Raw genomic sequence first — 13,591 nt, forward strand, 5'->3', positions numbered from 1 at the left:
ATTCCTTGTGCTTCGTTCGGCGGCTCCGTGAAACAAGTTGGTCTTGGCTCTTCATGGTGTAAGGGCACAGCTGAGATATTCCCACGACTACGAGAGTCGAAGCGGAGAAGTCATGCGGTGAGATCCATGAAGCGAGCAAGATGCGTCGAAAGCAGCCCGTGATCGAATAATGCTTTCTGGTCCGTATCGTGAAGCTGAGGCCGTGGAAGAAGGCAGTCTTAGATTAGGCCAGGATATTTTCCTTCTCCTCGACAGGCTCATGAATAGTCCATGTTGCCTTCAAAATCTACCAAACGTTGTCCCGACGACCCATTTTCTCTGCGCTGTGATGGTCCCATGGGTTGCTTTTCTGGACAAGCGTGATGCCCGGATGGAAGTTCGACAACGTGAAAGCAGTGCATCGAGTCGGCAGAGTGCTCAAGATGGTCTGTCATAGGTTATCGCAGCTGTACGACCGGCACCGATGTCGATACGAGGGGGAGTCATGGCACAAAGGAGAGAGGATGCGGTGAGGCTGCGATTGTGTTTGGGAAACCAGGATGCAGCCACGTGCGTTTGCTGCACGATTTCGTCACAGTCGGCCGGGATTCCCGCATGACCCTCCATCTCCAACATTATTTCTGGCGTGAGCGTGAGCATGAGCGGCGGCGCAAGTGGTGTATAGCCAGCCGCAGCCGCAGCCGCATCCGCATCCGCAGCCGAAGAGTGATCCTGAGCACAAGACAGCATACGGCTCGTCCGGAATGCGATGCGTCCACGAGTCAGCGCCATGGCCGGACGACAACAAACGAGCCCTAGAACTACCTGTCCCTCGTCTAGAACTACCGATCCGCGATAGCAGGAAACATTCCCTGTGAATGCTCCTCCAGCCCAGGACATACAAGCTCTTGCAGCTGCCGGATAAGGACCGTGGAGGCGACGGCGAGGAAGGAGACACCTACGCCGACTTTGCGTTTTGGGGGCAGCCAAATCGGGCTGGTATTGGAGAGCGAAGGCGTCGCGCTGCCCGCAAGATGCTGCTCGTCCATCAGGCCGGAAGCGTGAAGGTCGGAGAAGTGGTGCGATATACGCTTACCTATACCCCGAGCAACGACCGCATACTGCCTACGCCCCAGCACCTGCATTTAAAAGTCAAGAACACATCCGCCATACCACTGCGCGCGGCCTGGGTGCATGGCCCATATGCCCTGCACGTTGCAGCGTACTCCGCCAACTTCAATCCTCACCACAAGATCGACCACCCGAAGCGGGATGGAGTGCCGGAGTATGAGCCAATGCTCAAAGCAGGGGGCAGCTGGACATCGAAGCTGCTTGTGCCAGACGACATACGCGAGACGGGAGCACATCTTGGCAAGCGCAGGAGCTACTCGCAAAACGAGCAGGCGGCAGATGGGGAGAAGGGAAACGTGACATGGATTATCGAGATTGCATCGCAGATTCTTTTCTCCAACTCCGCATCGGTAGGCTTCGAGGTGCTCGTAGGCAGAGACGAGCGCAGTCTGGAGTTAGGCTTTGCTGCCGTTGCTGGACACGGCCATGGCGCGCCCGCCCACATCAAAGAGATTCAAGGAGAGAGGGAGAGGAAGGAGGCGAGGAAGAGGGGTAATCAGCAGTATGAGGGTGTCTATTCGAAGGCGGTGAGACTGGTCGTGGAAGATACGGATACTTTGTGGGATAAGCCGCCACTGCCTTCGTGGGATGAAGACGGTAGCAGACCGAAACGCCGCAAGTCGCTGAGTAGACGGAAGAGTGAAGATACGAAGCGGCAGATGGAGGAGGCAGCGGGTGGGAAGCCAGAGAAGCCGAAGAAGCGGAGGAATGTGCACCTGGTCATCTTGACGCATGGCCTGCACAGCAACCTAGGAGCGGATATGCTGTTCTTGAAGGAGAGCATCGATGCAACAGTAGCGCAGGCTCGAGCAGACGCCAAGAAGCGGAAGCAAGAGCTGCGCAAGAAGCGAAAGGAAAAGTCGACAGGGCAGTCTGGCGCAGTCAAAGTCAAAGATCAACAGGACGGTGAAGAAGGAACTCATGAGACAGCAACAGCACCCTTGACGGGAGGACAGGACGATCTCGACAACACGCCAGATCAGGATGAATCAGATGATGAAGAGGAGACGATTGTTCGTGGCTTCACAGGGAATGCAGTGCGCACGGAGAATGGCATCCAGTACCTGGGCAAGCGGCTTGCTAAGTACATCCTGAGATTCACGTATCCGGACCAGCCATTTCTTCCGGTCAAGAAGAACTTCTCTCGCAAACTCAGCGACACCTTCACCATGAGTGACGCGGACAAAGCAAAACGAGACGGCAAGCCAGCTCACCACGGCAGTAGCATCCACACACCGCGAGAGGCCAAAAAGGCGGAAGAGCTGCCATATCACTTCACGAGTATTTCTTTCGTAGGCCACAGTCTGGGCGGTCTCATTCAGACATATGCAGTCGCATACATCCAGAAGCACAGTCCAACATTTTTCCAGCAGATCAAGCCCATCAACTTCATCTGTATGGCATCGCCAATGCTGGGCCTGAGCAACGAGAATCCAATGTACGTCAAATTTGCGCTTGATTTCGGACTGGTAGGGAGGACAGGACAGGATCTTGGACTCACCTGGCGGCCACCAACACTCGCAACCAAGGGCTGGCAAGCGATGATAGGAACTTTTGGCACAGGTCCCAACCAGAAGGACAAGGATCCAAGCAACACGCAAGGCGATCCTGCTGCAAAGCCTCTGCTCAGAATCTTGCCCACTGGACCGGCGCATACGGTCCTCAAGATGTTCCGTAATCGCACCGTCTACTCGAATGTGGTCAACGATGGTATTGTGCCACTTCGCACGAGCTGTCTCCTATTTCTCGACTGGAGAGGGCTCGGCAAGGTAGAGAAAGCGAGACGAGAAAACGGCCTCATTGGCACGGTTGCAGAGTGGGGCTGGGCTGAGCTGACCGGTGCCAACTCATCTTCATTACAGCCAAACATTCGTGCTGAACTTGCTGACGAGGATCGGGAGACTTCGCCTGCGCCAGGCAAACAAAGTGATGCCGTGCCACTACCTGCAGAAGACGAGACTGCGGAAGATAACCGCCGCCAGACGAACAGGATTAGCTGCGAGGGCGAAGGTGAAGATACGGACACTCCTAGCAGGGCACCATCGCACATACCTAGCCGAGATTCTTCTACCACAAGGCAGCCGGCTCAGGATAAGGGCATTCTGGATACCATGATGGGCTGGTTCCGACCAAATTCTCCACCAAAGCCACCGCAGCAAACAAAGAAGACTACAAAAGCTCTGCGGCGTGGGCAGACCATACATCATACCGAGTGGGAGGACCACGAGAACGAGGACAATGATCATCATACCACCAGCAATCCAACGATGCGTCCACATCTGCACACGAAGCGATCATCATATCACAAGCGACCGGTCGCGACTCGTGGCGATAGCTTGACCTATACTGAGACTGGAGAAGTTGTTGCCCCACCAAAGACTTCTATCTTTGAGTCTGCCGGTGACATATTGCATCCTCCTTTGCCTAGTAAGCAATGGATCTCAGATCCCAGCACTCGTGCCAGGACGATTTTTCATGATCGAGTGTACCATCCCGAAGACATCCCTCCGCCACCTGCCAAGCGAACCAATACCAGTCGCTTGAGCCTGTCGTTCTCGAATGACAGCAATCGACAGATCAGCTCTTCCAGCAAGATGTCCGAAGACAGTGTGAAGAGTCAGGATAGTGTAGTGACAAACACAACTGCAACGACAGCCACTCAAGTTGATACTGGGGGCATGAAGGTTGAAGAGAAGATAGCACGAGCGTACCACCGTGATCTATCTTGGCGGAAAGTCTTGGTGAGACTAGAGCCCGACGCACACAACAACATCATCGTCCGCCGAATGTTCGCCAACGCGTACGGCTGGCCAGTCATCAAGCACTTGTGCGACACACACTTCGCAGACACTCATGCTGCCAGGACCAGGGATGAAGAGGAACCTGCCAGAGAGCGTGCAAAGCCCATGAGTGCTGCAATTGATCCTGAACATGGAGAGGAAGTCGCCGGCCAGACTGACAAGAATGTCAAACCTCGCACACAGAGTGAAACCAGAGAAGCTCGAGACGAGCTAACTTCTCTCACCGTGCAACATGATGGCATCGCACGCAGTAACAGCAAGATGAGCAATCCAAGCTCTTCATACTCTTCGGGCGGCTCGGACAGGCTCAGTAGACGGGAGTCGGGAGTCTGGGACGATGCATACTTTGAAGGCAGTGATGGCGAAGATTCCGATGCTGTTGACGAGCGGAACGTCGTTGCAAGGATCTTGAACCCCAATGCGCCCGGCCCGAAGCAGCCAGAGTCCATCTATCGACCCGAATCTTCGACGTCAGCATCCAGCTCCCCTGAGAAGTCGCGAAGCCCGCGCACTCAGATCTACACAGATGGGCATCGTGGTCTGGCTCCCATCTCGCCGACAGGCTCAAGGTTCAAGACCGCAAAAGAGGTGAAGGCCGCATCACCGAAACACGCGGCAAAGCCAACATTCGATGCGGCAGATGTCGACAGTCAGCGAAGCATCACCGGCAATCTCGTCGAGGAACCTGTACCGCTCAGTCCCACTAGTCCCGGAAGTCTCGCAGCAGACATAGGTCTGCGGAAAAGCGTCGATGAGCAAATTAGCCCGACCAAAGGTTCTGGTTCGAAAGACTTCGTTGCAAAAGGAGGAGGACATGGTGTGGACTAAAATGATTTTTTTTCTCGCAAGAAACGGAGACCGCTTGTCTTGTTTGGATTAGAATGTTAGATGTTCAGATATGATATGATACGATACCCATAGTCTGTTCTTAATTTCATGAATGTGTTGTATTGCAGCCTCCTTCCCAGGCAGGCACTACCTACCAAACTACGAAAGACTTCCGCTCGAGGGTCCCGGTATTGTTTTGGATGTTTTCAGATCTTCCTCGTCGAAGCCGAAATCATTCTTCTCGTCGGGATCGACATCTCCACACTCTTTATATCAACAATCGAAATTTTCCGAACGCGGTCGATACATGCAACGCCTGGATTTCAATCCCGTAACCTCTGAGGGGATGCTGGTGGTGAAGACGGATGAAGAGGTGGGGTGATGGAAGTTGTGACGCGAGCGCAGGGTGCGGAGATGTTTGGAAACGATGAGGATTGGAGCGGAAGAGGACTTTTGTACATCTAGAGAAGCGTGGTGAAAAGCGTGTGCTTGCATTTGGCGGAAAGGTCAGCTGCGTCACATCGACGATACCAGATCCACGTCGTTCCTCGAGGGCTACTGCAAACTGTCAGCACTTGAAGCTTCTATAGCTACCGGATAACTCACGAAGCACACTCGTCGGGTAGAGCTTGCGCGACCGCTTCTGGCGAAGCTGGGACGGGTTGCCGAATTGGCGTTCAACGAAGACAACGGTGATCATCTGAAAGACTCGGGCTTGATCCAAGAGAGATGCAGCAGCTATGATGTCGCTCGCAGCTTCTATGGTGCAGGTCTTTCGGTGGTCGAGAATCCACCTCAGCAGTAAAGCTATGGCATTTGATGGGCGCCCCTTGTTGAATATTGATTGGGATTCTGACAGAGCCTTTCTGAAGCCACCATATAGGTAGGCCGAGACGGTCTTTCATCCGCGCCTCATGGGATTAGCAGGGGCTATGAGTGAAGATGCAGTAAGCTTGGTGGAAACAGGGCTCGCAATCGACGATTGATCAGCTGTCGTTTCGAAGAAAGGACTGTACACTGAGCTCAGCTGTCTTTTACCTCCCGAAGCCGCCCATGCGCGGTTCATCTTCACATGCTTGCCTCCCTCTCCCTCTCCCTCAATTCCCAACCCCAATCACCCCCACCCAGCCCCTCCCCTCACCCCCTCAACCCCAACTCCTGAACAAAAATCTCCGCCGCCCTCTCCCCAATCACAAAAGCCGTCCCTCCAGTATTAGCCCCCACATTCTCCGGCGGAATACTCAAATCCGCCAATTTCAGATTCCCCAAACCATGCACGCTAAGCGTATGATCCACCACCCCCTTCCTATCTCTGGGTGCCATCTTACAAGTCCCCAACGAATGCCAAGTCGTCGAGATGATCTCCCGGATTTTCTGCTCGATGGCTTTATCATCTTCAGCGGTGTATTCGATCCGTTCATCATGTCCGTGTCGTGCGAGTGGACCATCGGCTTTTTCTACGACCGAGGCTTTGCTTCCTTCGGGGAATTTGTGATGGTTGGTTGCCAGTTCGCCGCGGAAGATGGGCATGCGACGCCACATTTCGCGGGAGAGTTTGTAGGCCCAGATGTGTTTTTTCACATCGTTGTCGCCGGCGTCTTTGAGCCAGCCGGTCTCGAAGTCCGGACGGTCGGCCATGGTAGGGCCTGTGATGTGAGTGTAGCCTCGAGAGAAGGGGTAGCCGGTCCAATTTGCCTGCGAGACGTATTCGGCGTCGTCGGGCAGCATGGAGTGGTCGCCGTAGTAGCTGCGTGGAGTGTTAGCGGAAGAGAGACATGTCTGCCTCATGATTCGTATCACTCACCAGTTGTACAAAGCCATGATCATCAGCGGCCTGTCTGGAACATTCTTGAAATCTCGGTCCCAGGCCTTCCTAAATTCTGGTCCAAGAGCATCGACCTCCTCCTCCGTCGGCCTGAACTTACCCTGCCCATCCATCGCATTGGTCCCAAGTAATTCATCATTCATCCGAATTGCTTCGTCGATGTTCCATCGGCCGTCTTGGAATCCATTGATGCACTCTCTTGCCTCAAGATTAGTTCGGTACGACCACAAGCTCAAATGATGATCTTGATAATCTTCTCCCACACCAGGCAGATCCTCAATGCACTCCACACCAGCCTTTCTCAAGATTTCTGCGTTACCGACTCCCGATCGCTCTAATATGCCCGGGGTCGCGTTTGCACCGGCAGAAATGACAACAAGTTTGCTAGCTGTGACCGTTCGTTTGGCAGTGTAGGCCGTGTCGAGGAACTCTGGATTTGCCATGAATTTCGGGTTGGTCTGGTACTCGACGCCGACCGCTTTCTTGCCGTCGAAAAGTACGCGAATGACTTGCTTCTCAGTAAGCACATGCAAGTTGGGGTAGTCGTTGCTTTGCAGCTTGGGATGCAGATAGCGATGTGCTGCATCTTGGCGTCTGCCATTTTGGCCAATATATTTGTAGTATCTTTCCACGGCATTGTTGTTGTCCAAGTTCTGGAGGTCGGAGACTTCGGGGTAACCAAGAGCCGTGGCCGTCTCGATGAAGGCGTTTTCAGACGGCTTTGATACATGTGTGCCTTTGGAGATGTTGATAGGTCCGCTGTCACCGTGTCGATCCGCGTCGCCTTTGCCGTGGTATGTCTCAAGCTGTTCGATGGTCAGTAGCTGTCAGGATAGAGGTTCGTGCTGTCTGACCTTCTTCAGGAACGGAAGCATGTCGTCCGCAGTCCACCCTTCCGCCTTCCAGGAATCAAAGTCTGACCTCTGAGCTCTTGTATACACCATCCAATTTATAGCGGAACCGCCGCCCAGAGTGCCTCCGGATGGCACGATAGGCCTTCGCCCTGCAAGCTCTTTGGACTCCTTGCCATGCCAGAAAAGTGTGAGCTTACTAGTGGGGTACAAGTTTCGTGGATACAAGGCTGGATATACAACCTCGGGGACGCCGTAGGAGTTGGGACCCTGCTCGATTACGAGAACCTTGAGGTTGCGATCGGCTTCTGCCAACCTGCCAGCGACGACGCATCCCGCAAGACCACGTGAGTCACACGTCAGTGGGTTGATGTCACTTGTATTGGTGAGTGCTTGCCTCCTGCAATGATCACGTCGGCCTCGAAGTCGGTTGGAAGTTTAGTGTGATAAGGCATGTCTTCTTTTCTCCTTTCCTATTCATCGATCTCGTAGAAGAACAAGAGAAAAGCGATCTCGATACATGATCGCTTTTATAGGTGACACCCAATGCCTACCAATGGATCCATCCTCTTCGCCTCGTCACGGCAAGACTGAGCTCCACCCCCTCTCCTCGTTTGTATGCACGATGAGCACGCAGGATGGGGCCCCTCATTCTTGTCTTGGAACTGTACACCAGGATGGTAATTCGATAGCTTGGTGGAGGCCAATAGTGATGTGGGTATCCAGTACCTGTGCAGATCACTTTAGATCTGCTATGCACCCCGCATGGGTGGACACGAGTCGAAGGATCGGCTATTCGCATTGACGGCCCACGAGCAAGTGAGGCGGTACTATTTGGGTGGTGTGCCCTCGGCCATATTCATCGTCTTCTGGGGCCTGGTCAACACCAGATCGGCTTACATCCAAGGAGAGTACAAGCTCGCGCACCCGAGAATGCACACCGTGATTGATGGAGCCGGAATGATATGAGGTGGCCAAGGTCTGGCACGTGTGTGCACACTGGGTATACAGACACACGTATGCAATGCATTTGACGCGTCTTTTCGTGTCTTGACAGTGCTCATGTCAAACTGAGCAAAAAGTTTCCCTTCAGCACTCGCTTGGAGTAGTCGGTAACTGTCGTAAAGGATATCGTGAGGACACAAAACCCAACATCCCTGGCAGTCTCGACCTGTCTCGATGCTGGGAAATGTCTGGTCAGCGTCTTGCCAAGCTACATGCTTGCTATCGGGCTTGGAACACATGGATCGATGGATCGACGAGTGAGCAGAGCCGGTCATGTGCGAGATTATTGAGTCTTCGTAGTTCCCGGGAAAGACGTGTTCTTCGTTGCCGTGGATATGAGCGATCAGTTATACCTTGATGACCAGCATGTACAATGTATTTTAGCATCAGCGCATGTGGCCCCCAAAGCGATTCTTGGCAAATCTAGACCTATCTGGTCTCTCCCCATTCCGGCGCGCGTCGCCATGCCCAAAACCTCTAGCAAGTATTCTTATGCCTTTCGTTGGAGATAAAAATGCCCGACATCTCAAGACTGTTTATGACAAGAGCTGAAGTCGTCAATTGAGACTCCACCTTAAAGCGATTCACAGCCTGTCCAACTTCCTCCTCTTAGCAAGGTTCTGCAGTGGTGCACGACATTCGCATTGCTTATATTTTGACCACACTCTGAGGCCGTCAAGCACAAGAAGATGATCCCTCCGCCCGTTCACTTTTCTACAAGAGATACAGCCTTGGCGTACATCGACAGTCTTGTATGAGCCCAAGCGATCTCGCAGAACTTTGGCGCCTTGCGAGATTGGAGCCCCTTCAGCTTCATGTATGTTGACCAATTTCCGCATGTGCTTCGTACTGTTTCCGATCAAAAGAGCCGGTTGCTGATGATATTATCGTTCGATAAGATGAGGGATCGCCCATGGGCAGAAAGGCAAGAAGTAGAAGGTGTCGTCGCTGCAGAGATCCTCTGCTTCGGGAAATTCAAGCCATCGGACGTCGAGCTCTGCCAGGACTGCTTTGTCTACTGGGCAAAACGTGAAGTCCTGGGCGTAGCGTTTAATCCTGCAGCCGTGGACCTTTCCAAGGTGTTCCACGATATCGAGGAAGATGGCGAGCTGGGAAAGTTGGTGAATCCTGCCCGTCTGCGGACGCACTCTATATACTCCACCAGCCAGTTCACCAAGACGCATTGCGCCAGCCTTGGTGATCCTTCCTTCCCTGCATTGCATTTTAAGGTCAAAGGATCGCCCCAGGAAGTTGGCGCGGCATCCTGATTGCGTCCAGGCTGCCTGTTCGGCACAGTAGTCCCCCAGTGCCTGACTCTTTTAGTCCTCGAAATAGTGGTCGCCTTTGTGCAGCATGCTGAGGTACTGCCGCTCTCGGTCTGCATATTCGCGCCTCTCGAAACGGCCAATGTCTTCTCCGTGGATATGGTCCACCGTATCGATGCAGTCCCCCATATCGATGCAGTCCCCCATATCGATGCAGTCCCCCATATCGATGCAGTCCCCCATATCGATGCAGTCCCCCATATCGATGCAGTCCCCCATATCGATGCAGTCCCCCATATCGATGCAGTCCCCCATATCGATGCAGTCCCCCATATCGATGCAGTCCCCCATATCGATACAGTCTAAAGCCAGTCGTGATGGGCAGCGAATGATACTGACTAGCCAAAGTGTATCGAGCGTAGAGACGGTGATTTGTGGTGCAATGGTGTGACAGAATGTTGTTCCTGGTCCAGAAGCAAAATGCGACTTCTTCTGTGCAGAACACACAGGCCCTGGCGTTCTTGCCTCTTCATGATGCTCCGCGTAACCAAGACGGTCTTGTCCGGGAGGCTACGGCCCACACGAGTGAACAGGACGGAACATGTGAATGAAGACTGCATGTTGGAATATGACCATTGAACAGCCCCCGAAAAGTGTCTCGTTCTTTCTTGTCTTCATCGTTATCACTCCTCGCGTGTGCAGTCCTACGATAGATGTGTCTTTTCAGCGCCTGCTTCCAGTTTCGTCGAAGTAGAACAAACATTGATACAGTAAGCAGGGGGCATCGGAAGAACCTCGGCGAGACTGCGCGTCTTACCGACCACGTCTCCCTTCGCGTCTCCCTGAACAAATTACTCCTCCCACTTTGACAGCTTGGACTCTCTCCATTGAAGACGGCTACGCCCAACCTTTCACTATACATTGCAATCCTGCTCCTTGGCACATCAAACAACCACAACCATGCCGACATACTGGCTCTCAGACAGCCAAAGTAAGTAAGCACACCCAAAATTCGCATCCCTCAACCCACCATTCCATTCAACAAACTAACCTCCATCTCTCAGAAATCGGCGTAGCATTCTGCACCGGCGGTAACCAAACCCCCCTCCCATCCATTCAACCCACTTTTATCCTAACCCCAATCTTCTCCTCCCCAGGCGGCTTCTTCCTCCTCTTCGGTCTAATCCTCCTCTTCGACCGCGCCCTGTTAGCAATGGGGGACATTCTCTTCCTCATCGGCATAACCCTGTTGCTCGGCCCTCAACGAACCTTCGCCTTCTTCGCACGAAAACAAAAATGGAGGGGATCTCTAGCGTTTTGGGCTGGGATTTTATTGATTTTGATAAGGTGGCCGTTTATTGGGTTTTTGGTAAGTGGGCGAGCAGAAGGAGCGAGCAGAAAAAGAAAGAAGCGAGAAATACTCTTGCAGTGGAGTTGTGCTGACGCACAACTACAGGTCCAAACGTATGGAATGTTTATTTTATTTGGAGAATTTTTCAAGACGTTGGCGAGTTTTGCGTATAATATTCCGGTGATAGGACCGTATGTTGCGAAGGGGTTGAGTGTTGCGGGGGATAAGGCGGGGGCGGAGGAGAGGGCGCATAAGGATTTGCCTGTGTAGGTGAAAATGGAAGAGGTGGGATGGGATGTGAGATGGAGATGGGTTAGGAAATATTTGGTTGCGGGAGGCGATCAAGATATAGCTGCTTCGAGACGAGCAGTATGATATGCATGCCGAAGCGTGTCCAGCCGAAGACACGAACGAGACGAGATCTTGCACATGATGGAGGAAAAGGCCGCACGTCAGATGACACTACAGAATTGCGCGTCTTCGGAGCACGCCCAGCACATCGTACTCGCGCGAAGAAAGCCAGGCATTGCAGGATTGCCTGAGATGAGCGCAGTCAACAAGAGCCAGCCAGCAGGGAAAGAGATGAGGTATAAAAAGAATTGCATCCGCATTTCAAATCTAGGCTCACCACTATGCGTCTGGAGGGTGGAATGGTATAGAGCTATGCTTGAAAAGCAAGGGCTTTTGAGCTGTAATGAGACTCGAGCAAGCCAAACGCCAGCCGACCAGCATTCATACAGTCGTTCCTCCTCGAATCATCTCCTGGACCACCGAGACAAACTCTAGTGAGAGCCATCGACGCCATTGCTAGTCTTCTTCGATCGTCTCGTTCGCACAGCGTCGGCAAGCTGCTCAAGAACCTCAACAGTCGTATCCCAATCAATACAGGCATCGGTGATGGAAACACCCTTCTGCAGAGCTGCAAGACCGCCAGTAGCTGGAGTCTTCTGGTTGCCCTCATTGATGTTGGACTCAATCATGACCCCGACAATGCCCGTCTCACCCTCACGGATTTGGTCTCCAACAACTTGAGCGACCTTTGGCTGATTCTTATGGTTCTTTTGAGAATTGCCTGTCGGGAAGATCAAAATCAGTACTCAAATATCAAAGCAGAAGTGTCGTATCATGGAATGCATCTCACCATGCGAGCAATCAATCATCATAACCTCAGCCAATCCCTTCTTCTTCAACGCCTCACGCGTAGCCTTCACACTCTCCTCATCGAAATTCGTGCCCTTGGTCCCTCCTCTCAAAATCACAAAGCAATCCGGGTTTCCCGCAGTCTTGGTGATGGCCGCAAGTCCCTGCTTCGTCACACCCATGAAATGATGCTTAGCAGCAGCGGCCCCAATGGCATCCACAGCCACCGTCAAACTCCCATCCGTCCCATTCTTGAAGCCCATAGGGAAAGAAAGACCCGAGGCAAGTTCCCTGTGAAGCTGAGATTCCGTCGTTCTCGCACCAATCGCTCCCAGCGAGATCAGGTCTGCGAGGAATTGAGGCGAAATGGTATCTAGCATTTCACTAGCAATCGGCATACCCAGATTGGTGAGGTCGCAGAACAATTTCCTCGAAACTCGAAGGCCTTTGTTTATTTTGTAGCTCTCGTCAATGTCCGGGTCGTTGATCAAGCCTTTCCATCCCACTGTTGTTCGCGGCTTTTCCAGGTATGCTCGCATGATGATGCAGAGGTCTTGCTTTAGCTTGTCGGCGAGCTGGACCAGGCGAGAGCAGTATTCCACAGCGGTCTCGGGGTCGTGGAGAGAGCAGGGGCCGACCATGACGAGGAGACGGTCATCGCGTTGTTTTATGATTTCGACGGCTTCGCGGCGGCCTTTGACTACGGTGGGGAGCGAGTTGGGTGGAGGTGGGAGTTCGGAGGTGAGGAGTTGGGGTGGGATGAGAGGGTCGTAGCCCAGGACTGGGGGAGTTGTCAGTGGTCAGTTGCTGGAGAGGGATGCGAGCGGTGTTTGCATACCGCGAACATCGTCGGTGCCGTTTGCGTGTTCAGCGGCCATTGAGAGCGTTCCTGTAAAGTGTGGCTGTGTCTGGTGTCACAATTCAATGCTACAGCAGCTTCGTGGATGTGGTCTGGAGTTTGGGACAAAGCAGAGAGGATTTGTAGCAAGGAAGGTGGTGGAATTGTTCTGGGCGGTGACTCTTTCAATGCGGCGCAACTCTAAAAAGTTGCGAGTCCACCACCGATCAGGCTAGAATGGTAATCTGAGCAACAAAAAGAGTTGCTGCGACGCCGTTTCGAACACTGTGGAGTTAGAATAAGCTTTGGCACGTGCGTCTCGACCCCGCCATGTGATTTTCTGATTTCCGCTGCGCCAAAGTGCCGCCGCACACCGCGACTGACTCAGGTGGCATCTGGAAATTCTGAATCACCGCCGCCCACCTCAGCCCAACATCACTTCGCGACCCTCCAACAAGGACATTAGGATCATACCGCCAGCAGCATACCGACCAATTTGGACCGCCACGAAACTTGCAGACGCCATTGGCAATTGCCTTCTCCACCGCCACCTGAACACCCCGAAGACGAAGACCGA

At 53.1% G+C, this 13,591-nt stretch overlaps 4 protein-coding genes across 4 annotated transcripts; 2 read left to right on the top strand and 2 right to left on the bottom strand.

The window, feature by feature from the left end:
- Window positions 1–169: 169 nt before the first annotated feature.
- Window positions 170–4,860, top strand: MYCFIDRAFT_87565 (uncharacterized protein; the record flags this gene model as incomplete). The annotated part of the gene is made up of 3 exons (XM_007922772.1): window positions 170–179; window positions 437–549; window positions 870–4,860. 3 exons carry the CDS (start codon window positions 170–172, stop codon window positions 4,737–4,739), a joined length of 3,993 nt encoding a protein of 1,330 aa, XP_007920963.1. The 3' UTR covers window positions 4,740–4,860.
- Window positions 4,861–5,876: 1,016 nt separating this feature from the next.
- MYCFIDRAFT_126524 (uncharacterized protein) lies at window positions 5,877–7,760 on the bottom strand (the record flags this gene model as incomplete). Its single annotated transcript, XM_007923460.1, has 3 exons — window positions 5,877–6,486; window positions 6,544–7,370; window positions 7,419–7,760. Coding segments are annotated over 3 exons (1,779 nt in total), but the record flags the coding sequence as incomplete, so codon positions are not given.
- A 2,885-nt stretch (window positions 7,761–10,645) lies between these two features.
- On the top strand, window positions 10,646–11,306 carry MYCFIDRAFT_185301 (uncharacterized protein; the record flags this gene model as incomplete). The annotated part of the gene is made up of 4 exons (XM_007923461.1): window positions 10,646–10,676; window positions 10,750–10,776; window positions 10,843–11,054; window positions 11,142–11,306. 4 exons carry the CDS (start codon window positions 10,646–10,648, stop codon window positions 11,304–11,306), a joined length of 435 nt encoding a protein of 144 aa, XP_007921652.1.
- A 321-nt stretch (window positions 11,307–11,627) lies between these two features.
- Window positions 11,628–13,054, bottom strand: MYCFIDRAFT_201649 (uncharacterized protein; the record flags this gene model as incomplete). The annotated part of the gene is made up of 3 exons (XM_007923462.1): window positions 11,628–12,108; window positions 12,178–12,957; window positions 13,015–13,054. The coding sequence occupies 3 exons, from the start codon at window positions 13,052–13,054 to the stop codon at window positions 11,819–11,821; spliced, it is 1,110 nt and encodes a 369-aa protein (XP_007921653.1). The 3' UTR covers window positions 11,628–11,818.
- Window positions 13,055–13,591: the final 537 nt, after the last annotated feature.

This window comes from Pseudocercospora fijiensis, assembly GCF_000340215.1.
Source record: "Pseudocercospora fijiensis CIRAD86 unplaced genomic scaffold MYCFIscaffold_1, whole genome shotgun sequence".
Lineage (NCBI taxonomy): Eukaryota > Fungi > Ascomycota > Dothideomycetes > Mycosphaerellales > Mycosphaerellaceae > Pseudocercospora > Pseudocercospora fijiensis.